At 44.7% G+C, this 15,218-nt stretch overlaps 1 protein-coding gene across 1 annotated transcript in view; it reads right to left on the bottom strand.

The window, feature by feature from the left end:
* LOC111150433 (MAP7 domain containing 2) overlaps positions 1–15,218 on the bottom strand; it is a 96,728-nt gene that overhangs the window by 4,760 nt on the left and 76,750 nt on the right. The window contains exons 9-16 of the mRNA XM_022507892.1: positions 12,742–12,991; positions 12,633–12,669; positions 11,920–12,052; positions 6,056–6,281; positions 4,938–5,042; positions 3,866–3,922; positions 3,345–3,423; positions 2,414–2,600 (exon numbers count right to left, since the gene is read on the bottom strand). Coding sequence (XP_022363600.1) covers positions 2,414–2,600; positions 3,345–3,423; positions 3,866–3,922; positions 4,938–5,042; positions 6,056–6,281; positions 11,920–12,052; positions 12,633–12,669; positions 12,742–12,991 — 1,074 coding nt within the window. The remainder of the gene's footprint in view (positions 1–2,413; positions 2,601–3,344; positions 3,424–3,865; positions 3,923–4,937; positions 5,043–6,055; positions 6,282–11,919; positions 12,053–12,632; positions 12,670–12,741; positions 12,992–15,218) is intronic.

The raw sequence follows: 15,218 nt of genomic DNA on the forward strand, positions 1-15,218 counted from the left end.
ACAAGAAGAAAGAAAATAAAAACTAAAGGCACCAGCACTGTGGAGAAGCCAAGCACTTCCAAAATCTTCAAAATGGAAAAACCAAATAGAAAGCCAATGCTAAAAAAAAAAAAAAAAAGAAAAGAAAAGAAAGAAAGAAAGCAAGCCAGTGCTAGAAGTTAAAACTGAGCTGAGGAAGGGCTCTACTCAGCATTGGAGCTTCTGGTGCCGCTTTTCTCAAGCGGTGCTACTTTTGACGAGCTGCTTTTTCTCCCCTGGCCTCAGTTTCTCTGCTGTACAATGGGGGTGAACAATCATTTCTTCATACCACGGCTCCTGTGAGCGTGATGTGATCATACTGAGGAAGTCTGTGTGGAGCCACCTGAAGTAAGTGTTCAGTTTAGGTGGGAGCCGTTATTAGCAAGGACCCCACCATCCACCCACCACCGGCAGAGCAGATCTTTCCCAAGTTCCCTCTCTCAAGTAAGGCCCCACTCCACCCTGACTTATCCAGCTCCTGCCCACCAGGCCTGGCTCTCCACCTCCTAGAGATGGAAGAAGGAGTTTCACAGCTGTGTCAACCACAGGCCTAGCTCAGATGAGTGGTGGGCTGGCGTGTGAGGTCCCGTCACTCAGAGTCTTTCTTAACAGCCAGAGTAAGGCTGCTGCCAGGTTCGACTGTTCTTTTCTTCCTTGATAAGATCTGAGAGAAGAATCTATAAAAACCAGTTGAACTGAAAAACTCAGAAAATCCATCTCCCTCATACTCAGCCTAGTTAAGCGGTAGTAGAAGACCTACCAGCACCTCTGGTGGCGGAACCTGGGCAAACTGCTCGATCAGCAGAAAAACCCACCCCATCTCCACCTCACTTTACTTCCTCTCCCTGGGTTTACAGAGCTGGTCAGAGCATGAGGAGGAGAAAAGGCCACAAGTTTGGGTGCAACTTCCAGGAGTCATCTCTCTTTAAATGCAGAGACGGCCGCAGGAGAACTCGGAGCACACACAAAGCCCCTTCACTTCTTGAACCCTGGCGGGTGCTGTGTCTTATCCCATATCCCACTCCCAGAGATATCAAGAGTAAGCAGAGATAGGCTCAACATGGGGCGGGGGCAGAGATGTGGTGTTAACTTTTAAGATGACTCAGCTGTTCTGCCCTGGTGGCTGAGGAGTGGAACCGAAGGAGGCAAGGGCTGTCTCTGTAGAATCTGCTCTACTGGCGACGGGGTGCTGGACCCTGGGTTTTTACATATCTGGCTCAAAGCCAGGATGCACAAGCTGGGGTATTTACAATCACTGTGCCCTAGGAAAGACCATCTTTCCCAGACAAAGCTGAGAATTCACAGCCAAGGAGAGAACGGTAAGCTCTGGGGGGCTAGAGCTCTGACAGAACTTTTGCAAAACACTGTCACTGCCTCCTGACTCAGACAGCTGCCTCCACCCGACTGCCCTGCCCAAGGCTCTCTCCTGCAGGGTCTCTGCCCCAGCCACAGGCTAACTGAATTCTCCTTTTGATTGGGATTAATTTGCCAGGTGATATCATCTACAAACACACTGGTTAAAGAATTCCTTAAGATTGTAGCATCTGAAAGCAAATGAGATTCCTTATCAAGTCCCCGCTGACAAGTCTATGTAACATAAGACAGTGGACACAGTGAGTCCTGTTGGTGTTGCGCTCAGATCCCCTTTAGCTGTAGGTACATCCGGCTCCCAGCTGCAGAGAGAGCAGGCTGCTAATAGCTCAGAGCTGCCACCTCTTCTCTGAACACACGCCTTGGGCTGAAGGAGCCCTATGTCCACTGAAGTTATAACTGCATCCCCTACCTTGGGTGACCACGCTCAATGACTGATGGATACGGTGGCACAGAAGCTGCTTCCCTTAATCAGACCACTCTCTGGTAGAAATTTATCCTCCAGATCTCCCCTATGACCAGCTGACAGAAGTCTTGCTTAGTGATTTCCCATGCCCCATCCTGCTTCCCACCCAACTCTTGCTCCAGAGAACTCTTTCCCTGTAAATCCCATGCCTTTGAATACCTGTCCCACGCTCTACTTCTTTTTTTAATATTTATTTTAGGCGAGAAAGAGAGAGCGAAAGCACGCACACAAGTGGGGTGAGGGGCAAGAGTATTCAAGCAGACTCCCCACTGACCGCAGAGCCAGACGTGGGGCTCAATCCCACGACCCATGAGATCATGACCTGAGCCAAAACCAAGAGCTGGATGCTCAATCCATTGAGCTACCCAGGAACCCCTCCCAGGCTCTACTCCTAGGGAACCTGACCTAAGACACTGATAAACCACTGACAGCTTTCCTAAATGTCAATGGAACCTACTTTAGTTGATTCAGGTGTTTAAAAGAAAAAAAAGTCAATGAAGAGGCAGTGGAGGTGTTTGGAGAAGAGGTGAAGCTCACATGCAAAATAAATCAACTTACCTCACATCCATAGACTGAACCTCTTCAGTTGAATCATCCAGACTGTTTGATTTCCCATCAAGGGTGTCCAGATGAACAAGTCCCCCAACTGGTTTAAGCCCATTAGAGAAAATGTCTCGGGGAAAAGTTTCTGGGCCACTGCGCCCCACACCATTAACTTCCTGGCAGTTGTTTAATCCATTTATTTCTGATTGAGAACACAAAGTCATTCGTTAACCATAAAATATCCAGAACAAGGAGCTAACAGAGGAAATATACATTGAAGCAATTAATTTAATCCTCTACTTTACCAGCAGTGCAACATCTTTTGCCAAAAAAAACCCACAACAACAAACGAACAAACAAAAAAAACCCCTGGGTCATCAGCTTCACACAGGGAAAAGAAAGGACTAATGACATCACCAGTGTCTGTGCAGGGCTCCTGACCCGCCCAGGAGGCTTGCTGTCTCATACTGTGCAGGTCCCCAGGCTCTGTAGAGCGCTTACTTGAGCCCCAAGGCAAAGGAAAAATGTAGAATGCTTCTGAGATGGACACACCCTTCTGATTTTGGTTGCCATGAAATATTCACATCCAAAGAGTTTTAAGTATACCCGAGAGAGACGAGCTGGACTGCCCGAAGTGTGGAAGACAGTAGAAACCACCATAGAATAGCAGAGTCCATTCTGAACAGAACCTGACCAGCTGCTGAGCTCCCTGGAAGGTAGCATGGGCCAGCAGGTGGCCAGCTTTCTGTGGTAGCACTAGTAGAGTTCCACTTTCTGAATGGACCTGACAGACCTCTGGTGGAGATGGGGACTCCACCAGAAGGGAAACTACACAGTCCCCTTCCAGCAGTAATGCTCTTAAGATCCACAGGTGCTTGTCCCCAGCAAGAAGTGCTATGAGCCCGTACCTGCTGAAAGGAACTCAAGAACCAGTTCTCACACTCACCTATTTTGTTCGGGACAACTGGTTTTGTCTTTTTTTCCACACACACAGCAGACTGAAGCTCCACCTTTGGGTCTTCTTTCTGAAAGCAGATACAGGGAAGGATGACTTTACACAGAAAGACAAGTGCTTCTGAAATGCATCAGAAGATATTTGGAACTGTACTGAGCCATCTGCCTGTTCCATGGTAATTCCTGGAATCTTTTGAGCTTATTACAAATCAGCTGTGTTTCCCTTATTAATCTGTCACCATTTCCTGATTTATTCAGGAACTACTATGCCTCTCACTGCATTCCTACCCCCACTTCTTGGAGGAAATTTTTCATTACCACCCTGTCTGAAACTCCTTAGACTTCTCTCTCCTTCCAGGTACTGACAGTCTCCTTAATCTAGCCAGGAACAAAGTAGGAAGAGTTCAATTTTTCTGGCTTTTCCTCTCCAAGACCTTCAATTCCACTGAATATACCATGTCATTCTTTCCTCCTCAGCCAATAAATTATTAAAATGGCACTCTGAACACCTACCTTCACTTCTGGAGACACATCACTCTTTCTTGTTCTCTTCATGATTTCATCAATTCTCTGGAAACCAAAAAGAACCAGGTAAGAGGACAATAAAACCAAATACACGTAAAAGCAGTTGGGTCTATATGCAATTTCATATGTCAGAAAACTTATAAAAGAGAAACATCAACAGAGAATAATTTCCACTGGTTTTCCACTGGTTTTGCAGATATACACCTCGGACCTATAAACACGATCAAATACTTGAGAAGTGAACTAGTACCTAAAATCAACAATTTAGATTCCATTTTTTTCCTTCCTTTCCATAGGTTACCTAAAAACCAACAAATCACCACCTGCCATTCTAGAGGACCACCCTAGAGAAAGTAAAGCTGAGGTGCAGGTCAGGAGGGGAGGCCAGAGACTGGTCTCCTAACTCTTAGGCCTAAAGTAGTTCAAAGCCTAGGCTGGATCTACGATACCTTGGGAATAGAGCTTTATAATCAGTCTCCTTAAATCCAACTTTATCCCTAATTATTTAAATGTAAATGGATGAAACTCTCCAATGAAAAGACAAAGACTATGAAACTGGATTAAAATAACAAGTCTTAACTATATGCTGTTTATAAGAGACATATGGACATACATAGGTTCAAAGTGTAAGGATGGAAAAATATTTACCATGTAGACACTAAGCACCAAAAAGGCTGACAAAGTGGACTTTCAGACAATTATTACTGGAGATAAAGATGTACTGGTGATAAAGGGGTCAAATCAATAGGAAAATTTAATAATCTGAAATATGTATTCACCTAAAAGCAAAGCTACAAAAACATACAAAAGTTGATAGAACTAGAAGAAGAAATGACTAAATCCATAATCACCGATAGAGCCTTTAACACTCTTCTCTTAGTTACTAATAGAACAAGAGGAAAGAAAACCAATGGAGATAAAGAAGATTTGAACAGCACTACCAACAAACTTGACCTAATTAGGTAATTTTCTGATCATTCTACCCGACAACTGTAGAACAGAACTGGATTCACTTCCTGTTCTTGCCTCACCCTAACTCCTCCTGATCCTTAGCTCTTACCTTCTTCCTCTCCAGTCGCTCCTGCTCAATCTGCAGCATGATTTGTTCTCTTTCTAGACGCATCTGTTTAGCTGTCTCCTGGGCCTTTGCTTCTACTGCTTCATTCTGACAGAAACAGGAAAACCAAGGCACAGACTTTACTAAGCTGAGAAAACAGTGTTGTGGAATTCCTTGGGATATGCACATAACCTTCTACCTCATATCATCTACCTCAAAGGGAATGTTGTTTCAATATTCAGTGTGGATTTACACAGCCTGTTCTATGACAGAGCAGACGTGGCTGGGCCTCACTCACACACCCTCAGTCCACCATGCAAATTACCTACAGACAGTTTCCATACTGCCTGACAAGGTCTTTCTGTGCTGAAGGACTGTTTCTAGCCATGTGCATGTGGCCAGGAACTTCAGAAACTTATTTTTTTTCATTTCAAGATTTATTTATTTATTAGAAGGAGAGAACATGTACACACAGACCCAAGTGGAAGGGGGCAAAGGAGAAGGGAGAGGAAAAGGTAAAGAATCCCAAGCAAATTCCACACTGAACATGCAGCCTGATGTGGGGCTCGATCTCATGATCCCAAGACCACAACTGGAGCCAAAACTAAGAGGTGGGTGCCCAATGAAATGAGCCACCCAGGCACCCCAGGAGTCTCAGAAACTTAATTCCCACAAGGAATGATCTACAGCCATGAGAGGCAGGAGCTGAAAGATAAATAATCCAGTTTCCTCACCCCTCAGAGGGACAATTCTAAGGCGTATGGCATGGTCTCTTAGAGAATGCCAAAGGGACTAACTCCCACTGGTCCACCGTAAGCTACTCCTTAGTTCACTTACATGGGCTTTCCTCTCACTTCCCTACCAGCTTCCTGGGATCTTATCCCAAATAAACTACTGGTACCCAAATTCTCATGCTAGCATCTACCTTTTGGGGGATGTGAACTGACATACAACAAACATTACAAACTTCACTTTTATTGTCCAAAGTAACTCACGCTTAATAACCAGCCCAGTTAGTCTAAGGAAAAACTTCAAGTAAGTATTATAAGTTATTCAAACTTAACTCATTTTACCTAATATAAAGTCCTTAAGGAGAGTCCATATGAAGACTCACACAGTACCTGCTTTTCAATCATGACTTTTTCTTGCTTTTCTTTTTCTTGTTTTTCTTTTTCTTGCTCTTCTTTTAATAACAGCTCCTCCTTGGCCTTTCTCTTAGCCTCCTCTTCTGCCTTTCTTTTTTCTTCCTCTTCCTGCCGCTTCTTTTCCTCTTCTTGCTTACGGGCTTCCTCTTCTAGGCGAAGTCTTTCTTCCTCTGCCTTTCTTTTCAATTCCTCTCTCTCCAGCCTTTTGAGAACATAACTGTTGTTAGGAGATGTTGACATTCTCAGAAGACAAACTACCAAAGAACTGTGTGCTGATAGGAGCACGCAAGGTTCAACACAGTCGCAGACATGTGCACTTGAGTTAGTATCCACTCAAGGAAATGACTCAAATTTCCCGGGAAGCAACTTCAGTCCATATATATATATATATATATATATATATATATATATATATGTGTGTGTGTGTGTGTGTGTGTGTGTGTGTGTGTGTGTGTCTGTCTCTCTGTGTGTGTATGTGTTCATATATATATAGGGTTAACTTTAAATTCTGTTAACACAAAGAGTAATGAGGTACTGACTTGTGAACACACCATAATGAAGACACAAATGTTCCCTAGTCAAACTACAAATGACTACAGCTCCATCATTCTTACTTAATGACAATTCTTTAAAAACTAAGTGAAATAAATATTTAAAACTAATTAAAGCCAAAAAAACTAGAAATGTCTTGATGGCTACAATTGTGCCAGTCAGCAATTTAAGAGCAGTGATGGCAAGCTCAAAAAGTTTACTTTGGGTTCGAACTGCTACATGACTTTTTGAAGGAGCAAGTGGAAGAAAACACTCAACAGAACCCTTATATTTAATACAGAAATTAACACCTATTTCTCACTGTTTTACCGATCTTTAAAAATCTCTTTTAGCTTGGGATGCCTGTGTGGCTCAGTCAGTTAAGCATCTGACTCTTGATTTCGGCCAGATCATGATCTCAGGGTATAAGACTGAGCCCCCCACACACACCACACTAAGTGGGGAGTCTGTTCGTGATTCTCTTTCACCCTCTCCCTCTGCCCCTCTCCCCACTCATGCTCTCTAAAATAAGTAAATAATTCTTTAAAAAACGAAGTGTTAAAAAACCTCTTTTAGGGACACCTGGGTGGCTCAGTTGGTTAAGCAGCTGCCTTCGGCTCAGGTCATGATTCCAGAGTCCTGGGATCGAGTCCCACATCGGGCTCCTTGCTCGGCAGGGAGCCTGCTTCTCCCTCTGCCTCTGCCTGCCTCTCTGTCTGCCTGTGCTTGCTCACTCTCTCTCCGTCTCTGACAAATAAATAAATAAAATCTTAAAAAAAAAATCTCTTTTATCTTTCTTTGCTATATGAAAATTAAATGACATTTAGAAATTTTTCATCCACAGATGAATGGTTGATAATAGAATGATAAAGAGCTCTAAGCAGTGAGGGAAAATCCTATAAAGTCCAAGTGCTTGTGGGGTGCCTGGGTAGCTCAGTGGGTTAGAGCCTGTGCTTTCCGCTCGGGTCATGATCCCAGGGTCCTGGGATTGGCCCGCATCAGGTTCTCTGCTCAGCAGGGAGCCTGCTTCCCTCTCTCTCTGCCTGCCTCTCTGCCTACTTGTGATCTCTATCTGTCAAATAAATAAATAAAATCTTTTAAAAAAACAAAGTCTAAGTGCTTGTTTTTAGATTTCTTTTTTTTAAAAGATTTTATTTATTTGACAGAGAGAGAGATCACAAGTAGGCAGAGAGGCAGGCAGAGAGAGAGGGGAAGCAGGCTCCCTGCCGAGCAGAGAGCCCGATGCAGGGCTCAAATCCCAGGACCCTGGGATCATGACCTGAGCCGAAGGCAGAGGCTTAACCCCACTGAGCCACCCGGGCACCCCTGTTTTTAGATTTCTAATGTTCTTCCTGTTCACAAATGTGTCATATTCCTCAGCTATAAAAATAACGTAAGTAATCATACTCATCTTACAGTATGTTACTGAATGGCAATGTGACATATGGACAAGACTGCACCTGAGGTGCCTGGCTGGTTCAGTTGGTTAAGCGTCTGCCTTTGGCTCAGGTCACGATCCCAGAGTCCTGGGAACAAGCCCCGCGCCGGGCTCCCTGCTCAGCAGAAAGTCTGCTTCTCTCTCTGCCCCTCCCCCTGCTCGTGCTTTCTCTCTCTCTCAAATAAATAAATAAATAAATAAACAAAATGTAAAAAAAAAAAAAGATTCTCTCTCTCCCTCTGCCCTCCCCCTGTCAAAAGATCAGGACTTTAAAAAGAATGTCCTCCTATCCTGCAGGTAATGTGGAGGCAATTAGCCTATGTATTACCAAAGGAATACTTTAAAAGGTTAAGAAATACTGAAAGACACATACTCTACATGAGCAAAAGGTGCAGTGTTGAAAGCACTAAAAGCACTGCTGAAATTATTAAACAACAATTATTGAAAACAAGTGAAATTATTAACAAACATTCTGGAGAACTCTGGACAAGAGCATTACAGGGCCTAATCAGAAAGAAACTCCAGTTCTTAGATTCCTCAATGAAAGACCAAATATGTCTAACATTAAGAGTATCAAAATGGGTGTGTTGTTAACAATATTTATCCAAAGATTAATTCGGAGCACTGTTTTAGTTGTAGTTCTTATCCCTCATCTGATGAGACAGTTTGTCCTGAAGAAGTTAATACACTGTGTATGAATTAATGCACAAGCCACTTCATCTTTATCTTCATCTTCAGGGTCTGAAAAGCCATGCTGTTTCTTCTGTTTTACCATGAGGAATTCAGAGGTGCCCAATGCACCCACACACAGTAAGTGATACATCCTCTTGGCCCCTAAGTCTCCCTAATCTTCACTGTCATGTACAACACACATTCCTTCCCACAGGCCCATTAGCCCTTGCTTGTCCCTCCTGTGACAGACAAAATACCCTCCATTAACCATACTCTGCTTCTCCTAAAGTAGGTGAAAACTAGCTTCCTATGTGAAACTGAGTCCCTCAATATCCTCTCCAAGGACAACTATTCTTTCTCTACCTGCTTAAGAAACCAGAGAACATGGATTTGGCCATTTCTCCAATGTCCTGCTCCTGCAGGCTACCCATCCCCTTGCTCTTGCCGTCTTGATCAAGTTCTATTTGGACTTCACAAGACCCATATGCAGTTCTCTCACTCCTCTGTCTTAATTCCTGTCATCTACTCCAAACTTACCCACTTTCCTTACCAGGTAGAAAGTACCAAAAATCTATGCACTGTGGTCATCATTCAGCATTTAGCATATGCATCCCTTATCCCTGTCAATGGCCACGGGTGAGGGTCTTTGTGTAATGACCCCCCATCTCTCATCCTCCAGCCTTTGGCCCCTCTTGCACTTGTACCACATCCCTGACACGTGCTCAGCCTTGAAGTATTCAATCTGTGAACTAGATGTGGGTTTCATGATTCTCTCTCCCTTGTGTGCTTAAAAGTTTTCATTTAAAAAAAAAAAAAAAAAAAGCTTAGGGGCGCCTGGGTGGCTCAATGGGTTAAGCCTCTGCCTTTGGCTCAGGTCATGATCTCAGGGTCCTGGGATCGAGCCCCACATTGGGCTCTCTGCTCAGTGGGGAGCCTGCTTTCCCCTCTCTCTTTGCCTGCCTCCCTACTTGTGATCTCTCTCTCTCTGTCAAATAAATAAATAAAATCTAAAAAAAAAAAAGCTTAATCTTCGACATCCTGAACTTGTGCTTCTTTGATCTGTTTTCACCCTGTCTTTCAGCACCTTCTCTCCTAACCTGCTCTGGAAATGCTGAATTTGAGATGCATTTGGGACACTCTCAAATGAAGGCATAATGTCGCTGAGATATGGCCTCTAGGATCTAGACCAGTGCTATCCAAGAGAACTTTCTGTGATGAGGGAAATGTTTTAGATATTTATGCTATCCAATATGGTAGCTACTCACCAGGTACCTACTGAGAACTAGAAATGCAGCTGGTACAGCTGAGAAACTGAATTTTACTTAATTTTAGTGCATTTGCGTTCTGGTAGCCACATGGGACTAGTGGACAGCATAGCCCTGGCAGGAGAACAGGCCACAGCACAGAGTCAGAGGTCACCAGTGTACATGTGCTATTTACTGCCTCCCTCGTACCAGAAGTACTGAAGGTTTTCAAAACAAGATGAAATTAGCTTCAGAAACAGATGCTAAATGAGGCAAAGGGAAAATGAGGGTAGAAGGGGAGATGAGAGCAGAGTTGGTTTAGCACATCAAATGCTCACATGAAACTGTTGTGTGAAGTGTGGGCCCTAAACCATTTGAAGCCAGAGGAAAGTGGCCGAACAGGATGGAGTACCACTGCTCACAGAGGGCTTGTTTGGTGAAGCTGCCCAAGGGCTGAGGGTTGAGAGTCCAGGCAACATTTGAGGGGATGTGGGGTGGACAGAAGAGACTGAGAGGAGGGGCCAAAGAAGCAAGGGCAAGCTTGACAAGGTCAAAGTCAACAAAGAAATGGATTAAGAGTCTGGCAATTGGGAGGAATGGTGAGTGTGAGGTATGAAAATGAGTTGAGGAAATAAAGACAGGAAGTACAATCAATCCTTTTTGGAGCGGGGCTGTGCAGGAAATGTGAGAGAGAGAGGGTGATTATTAGAAGGTAAAGAACTCCCTCTTCCTAAGCATACAGCCACAATCATGTTACTTACCTGCTTAGAACCTGCAATCACCCAGGCCTGTCATTTGAGGTCCCGTGATTCATCTTTACCTCCTGTGACCTCTCTTCACAAATCCTATGGCCCCCTCAAACCAGCCCAAACACACCACTCAACAAAAAGATGTGTCACTGTTGACCAGAACACTGGAGGTGGGAAAATCATCAAAAAAAGGTACAGAATTTGAAGAAGGGATAAATAAGACCTACTGCTCATCCTTAAAAAAAAAAAAAAATACATCAGCAAACCTGTAATTATAGACCACAAAAGACTTGCCAAGGTCACTTAATAATTAAGGCTATTCTATTATTTATCACTCAAAATTCAGTACCAGTCTTAAAGTGCTGTGGTATGGCTTGCTTTCTGTCAAGTTAATTCTCTAAACATATTGGACTGCACTGTGTGACTACCCTAAAAGCTTCCTTACCAATTTAATGATAAAATCCACCTTGTCCTTCAATGTGCATTCTTTTCTGAATGCAAAGATCAGAAAAGGCCGGACTGCCTGTACTTTGACCAAAGCACCCTGGTACTAACACCACAGTGGTTCTCACTCTTTGGCGAGCTATTAAAACAGGATAGGGCCTATGCCTGCATATTTTCATTGCACTTGCCAGATGGTTCCGACCCCCTCCCTCCCATATTTAAAGACCACTACCATGATGTCCTCTGTTGTGCTCCAGGAATGGAGTCCCTCTACCTTGCTGCTTGTGGACAATGACATCAACTTCCACTCCATCTAGGGGTCTTTACTCAACCTTCTTCCTTCTCACCTGGGGGTCCATGTTAGGATAATTTAAGGAAAAAACATGATTTGGGAAGCAGACTCAAGATCTTTACGTCTGGAACCTCCTATCTTCAGAGAGAATCTCATTCCATGAACAGAGCTCAAACTCCCCTGATAGCTCTCTAAGGCCTCACTGGTCCTAGAGTCCAAGGGGAGAATGGGAAGCTATTGGTAATATTTAGATCCAGGAGCTAGGAGTTTCCAGGTAGTCGTGAAAGGGCAATGTTCCATTGCTGTTAATTACAACCACTAGAAGACGCAGTCTGCCGAACACCTGCCACGTAGACCTGTACTTCTGCCCAGTTTGTGTCATTAGTCAAACCCTAGAAAGAAAGGTGAGTTGCTCTTTCTACCACAGCCTTTTACATGAGATGGCAATGAAACTCTGAGCAGCCCCACACCTGTCCTGTTCTTCCTTCTCCAGTCGTTCCTGCTCCTCCTGCTCCTTCTGCAGGCGGGCCTGTCGTCTCTTTTCAGCCAGGATCTTCGCAGCCTCTCCTGCATCAGTGGTGCCTGCTGTAGGTTTTCCTGAGGCTGCATGAGAGGAAAAGATCATGGGAAATGAAATACTGATTGCGCTCACACAAGTAGCTGCCACTTGGAAACAAAAAGTCCAACTCAGCGGGTGACAGGAAATGCTGCTGGGATGAGCACAACTGGCCACTGAGCAGAGAAGTTGCAACAAGACGGTTGTGACCCTGTGAATGAATCTCCCAGTGGAGGGTAGTAGAAAGGTGGGGAGGAGAGATGGGGGGATAGCGTGACCCACAAGAGCCACCACCGCAGTGCCCATCTGGGTGAACACACTGTATCTCTTGTAAAAGCTTGAAAGACTAAAGACCTTCTCGGTGGGAAGTGCTGATGCTGGCTGGAAGCAGCTCAACAGCCCCATGAGCTTCCAAAGCCATGACCTGTATCAGTTCATCCTCTAGGAGACCCATAGGAGACCACAGGAAGGACTCAGGGGCAATGTGCAAGCCAGAGAAAACAGCATGAGGGCATGAAGTTACCCCAGGGAAAAATCTCGTTCCTTCCCCCACACATGGATCTGGGCAGAGAGAGAACGAGCTTGTAAAAGCCAAGCCCTGGGGCAGCACTGACAAGAAGGGCCTACCTCCACTGCTCTCGGCCTTCCCTCCTGTGGCCACAGGCTTCTCAGTGACATGCTTGTCCAGAAGATGCTTCTCAGTAACATGCTTATCCAGAAGATGCTTCTCAGTGACATGCTTGTCCAGAAGATGCTTCTCAGTGACATGCTTGTCCACCACATGCTTCTCTGGAGCTTCCTCTCCATGCAGGCCAGCTGCCTGCTGAGCCAGGACACCTTCCCTTTCCTTATTGCTCTTCTCTTTCTCTGCTTTCCTCTTGGGTGTTTCCTGGCTGGGAAAGGTGGGACAGCGGTGCTTCACAGGAGACCCTGGGTATGGCGGCTTCATATTCTTTGGAGACTGTGGATACACTTTAGATGTTGCCCTGGAAAACCAAAAGCATGCCTGAAGAGGATTCCAGACCCTGACCACACAACCTCTCGGTTCCTAGCGGGCTTGGTTCTGAAAAGCTGAACAATTTTATCCTTCAAGAGGAACAAGTGGAAAGCTTATTAGCACACCCAAAGTCCTTGAAGTACTATCACCCTAACAGCAACATAGGAATCGCTAAGATACCCCTGGGGGAAGGGACAAGACTTTAGGAAGCCCAGCTGCTGAGGCCATGTCCTAACTTCACTGAAGTTTGACTGACAATGTGAGGATAAAGTGTTAGGCACTGTCCTACCTCTTTTCTCTTTTTTTTAAATTTTTTAAAGATTTTATTTGTTTATTTGACAGAGAGAGAGACAGCGAGAGAGGGAACACAAGCAGGGGGAGTGGGACAGGGAGAAGCAGCCTTCCCGCTGAGCAGGAAGTCTGATGCAGAGCTCGATCCCAGGACCCTGGGATCATGACCTGAGCCGAAACCAAGAATCGGACATTTCATCGACTGCACCACCCAGCTGCCACTTAGCCGTTAAGTGTACAGTTCAGTGGCATTAAGTATGTTCACAGTGTGGTGCCAACTATCTCCACTATCCGTCTCCAAAACGCTACACCTATGAAACACAAACTCCCTATTCCTGCCTCCCTCAGCCCTTGGCAACCACCTTTCTGCTTTCTCTCTGCAGGAATCTGACCACTCCAGGTTCCTCACAGAAGTGAAATCATATTGTATATGTCCTTTTGTGTCTGGCTAATTACACTCAACATAATGTCTTCAAGGTCCCTGGTTCCTTTCTTTTTAAATTCACCATTACTGAAGTATGATTGATATCCAGTTCCTTACTATGTGCCGAGGAACCAACTCTGCCAAGAAATGGGGATTAGAGTTGTCTTATTATTCCTCACATTGTCAGTCAAACTTCAGTGAAGTTAGGACATGGCCTCAGCAGCTGGGCTTCCTAAAGTCTTGTCCCTTCCACCAGGGGTATCTTAGCGATTCCTATGTTGCTGTTAGGGTGATAGTACTTCAAGGACTTTGGGTGTGCTAATAAGCTTTCCACTTGTTCCTCTTGAAGGATGAAATTGTTATATTTCGTATTTAAATATTGGCAGTTCCATATGGTTCAGTCTGCTATAGGATTGAGAGTGATGATTTGTAATTTTTAATTTGTAATTTATGTACGGATTACTTCTTCCTAAAGTAACTCTGCAAATGCCTCTTCCCTGTGCAACCATCTGGGTAAACTCAGCTTCTGAAGCTAGGTTGTTACCTGTATCTTCAACACCTAGCACTCACCAGGAGCCAAGCCTAGACCAGTGTACTTATTATAATGGACCTTTTTCCAATATAAGACAGGCTCCTGCATTTTACCAAAGCAATATTTCCCTGAGTGACAGTAGACTTGTCCTCAGCTTTCACATCTTTCCAGTAGCAAGAGAGATCCTTTTAGATCTTAAGAACCTCAAAAAAAGACCCATTTATCACCACAGGCTTAAGAGATAACTAATCAGGGGCGCCTGGGTAGCTGTCATTAAGCGTCTGCCCTCCGCTTAGGTCATGATCCCCGGGTCCTGGGATGGAGCCCCACAACGGGCTCCCTGCTTGGCGGGAAGCCTGCTTCTCCCTCTGCCACTCCCCCTGCATGTATTCCTGTTCTCTTTGTCTCTCTCTGTCAAATAAATAAAATCTTTAAAGAAAGATTTAAATTTAAATTTAAAGAAGGGAGGCTGTGCCAGTGCATGGCACAGTATTTAACTAGCGTGGTAGCTTCTACTTCCTGTTCTGGGCGATACTTGCTCTTGGGAACACTCTCTTAAAACTCAGAGCCATGCTGTGAGATGCCGAAGTACTATGGAGAGGCTATGTGTAGGCATTCTATTCTGGTTCCCAGCCCCCTCTGAGCTCCAGCCAATGCCCGGCGTTAACTGCCAGCCAGGGGAATGGGCTATCTCCAACTTGCAGCTCAGTCAAGACAGGTAACTACAGCCCCAGGTGACATTGAACCTATGGTAGAAGACTGCAATTGAGAACCACCAGGTGAACCCAAGTCAAACCTCAGAAAAACCACACAAAAGACCCCAAGACAGACCTTCCTGGTAAGCCCAAGTCAGAGCTGTGAGAATTGTTAACAAATTGTTATTTTATGCTGCTAAATTTTGGGGGGTGGGTTATTACAGTAGCAAGAGGTTAACGAGACATTCCCCATCATAATGACCAAAGTGACTTA

The sequence above is a fragment of the Enhydra lutris genome, unplaced genomic scaffold (genome assembly GCF_002288905.1).
Source record: "Enhydra lutris kenyoni isolate GAN:26980312 unplaced genomic scaffold, ASM228890v2 scaffoldscaffold23, whole genome shotgun sequence".
Lineage (NCBI taxonomy): Eukaryota > Metazoa > Chordata > Mammalia > Carnivora > Mustelidae > Enhydra > Enhydra lutris.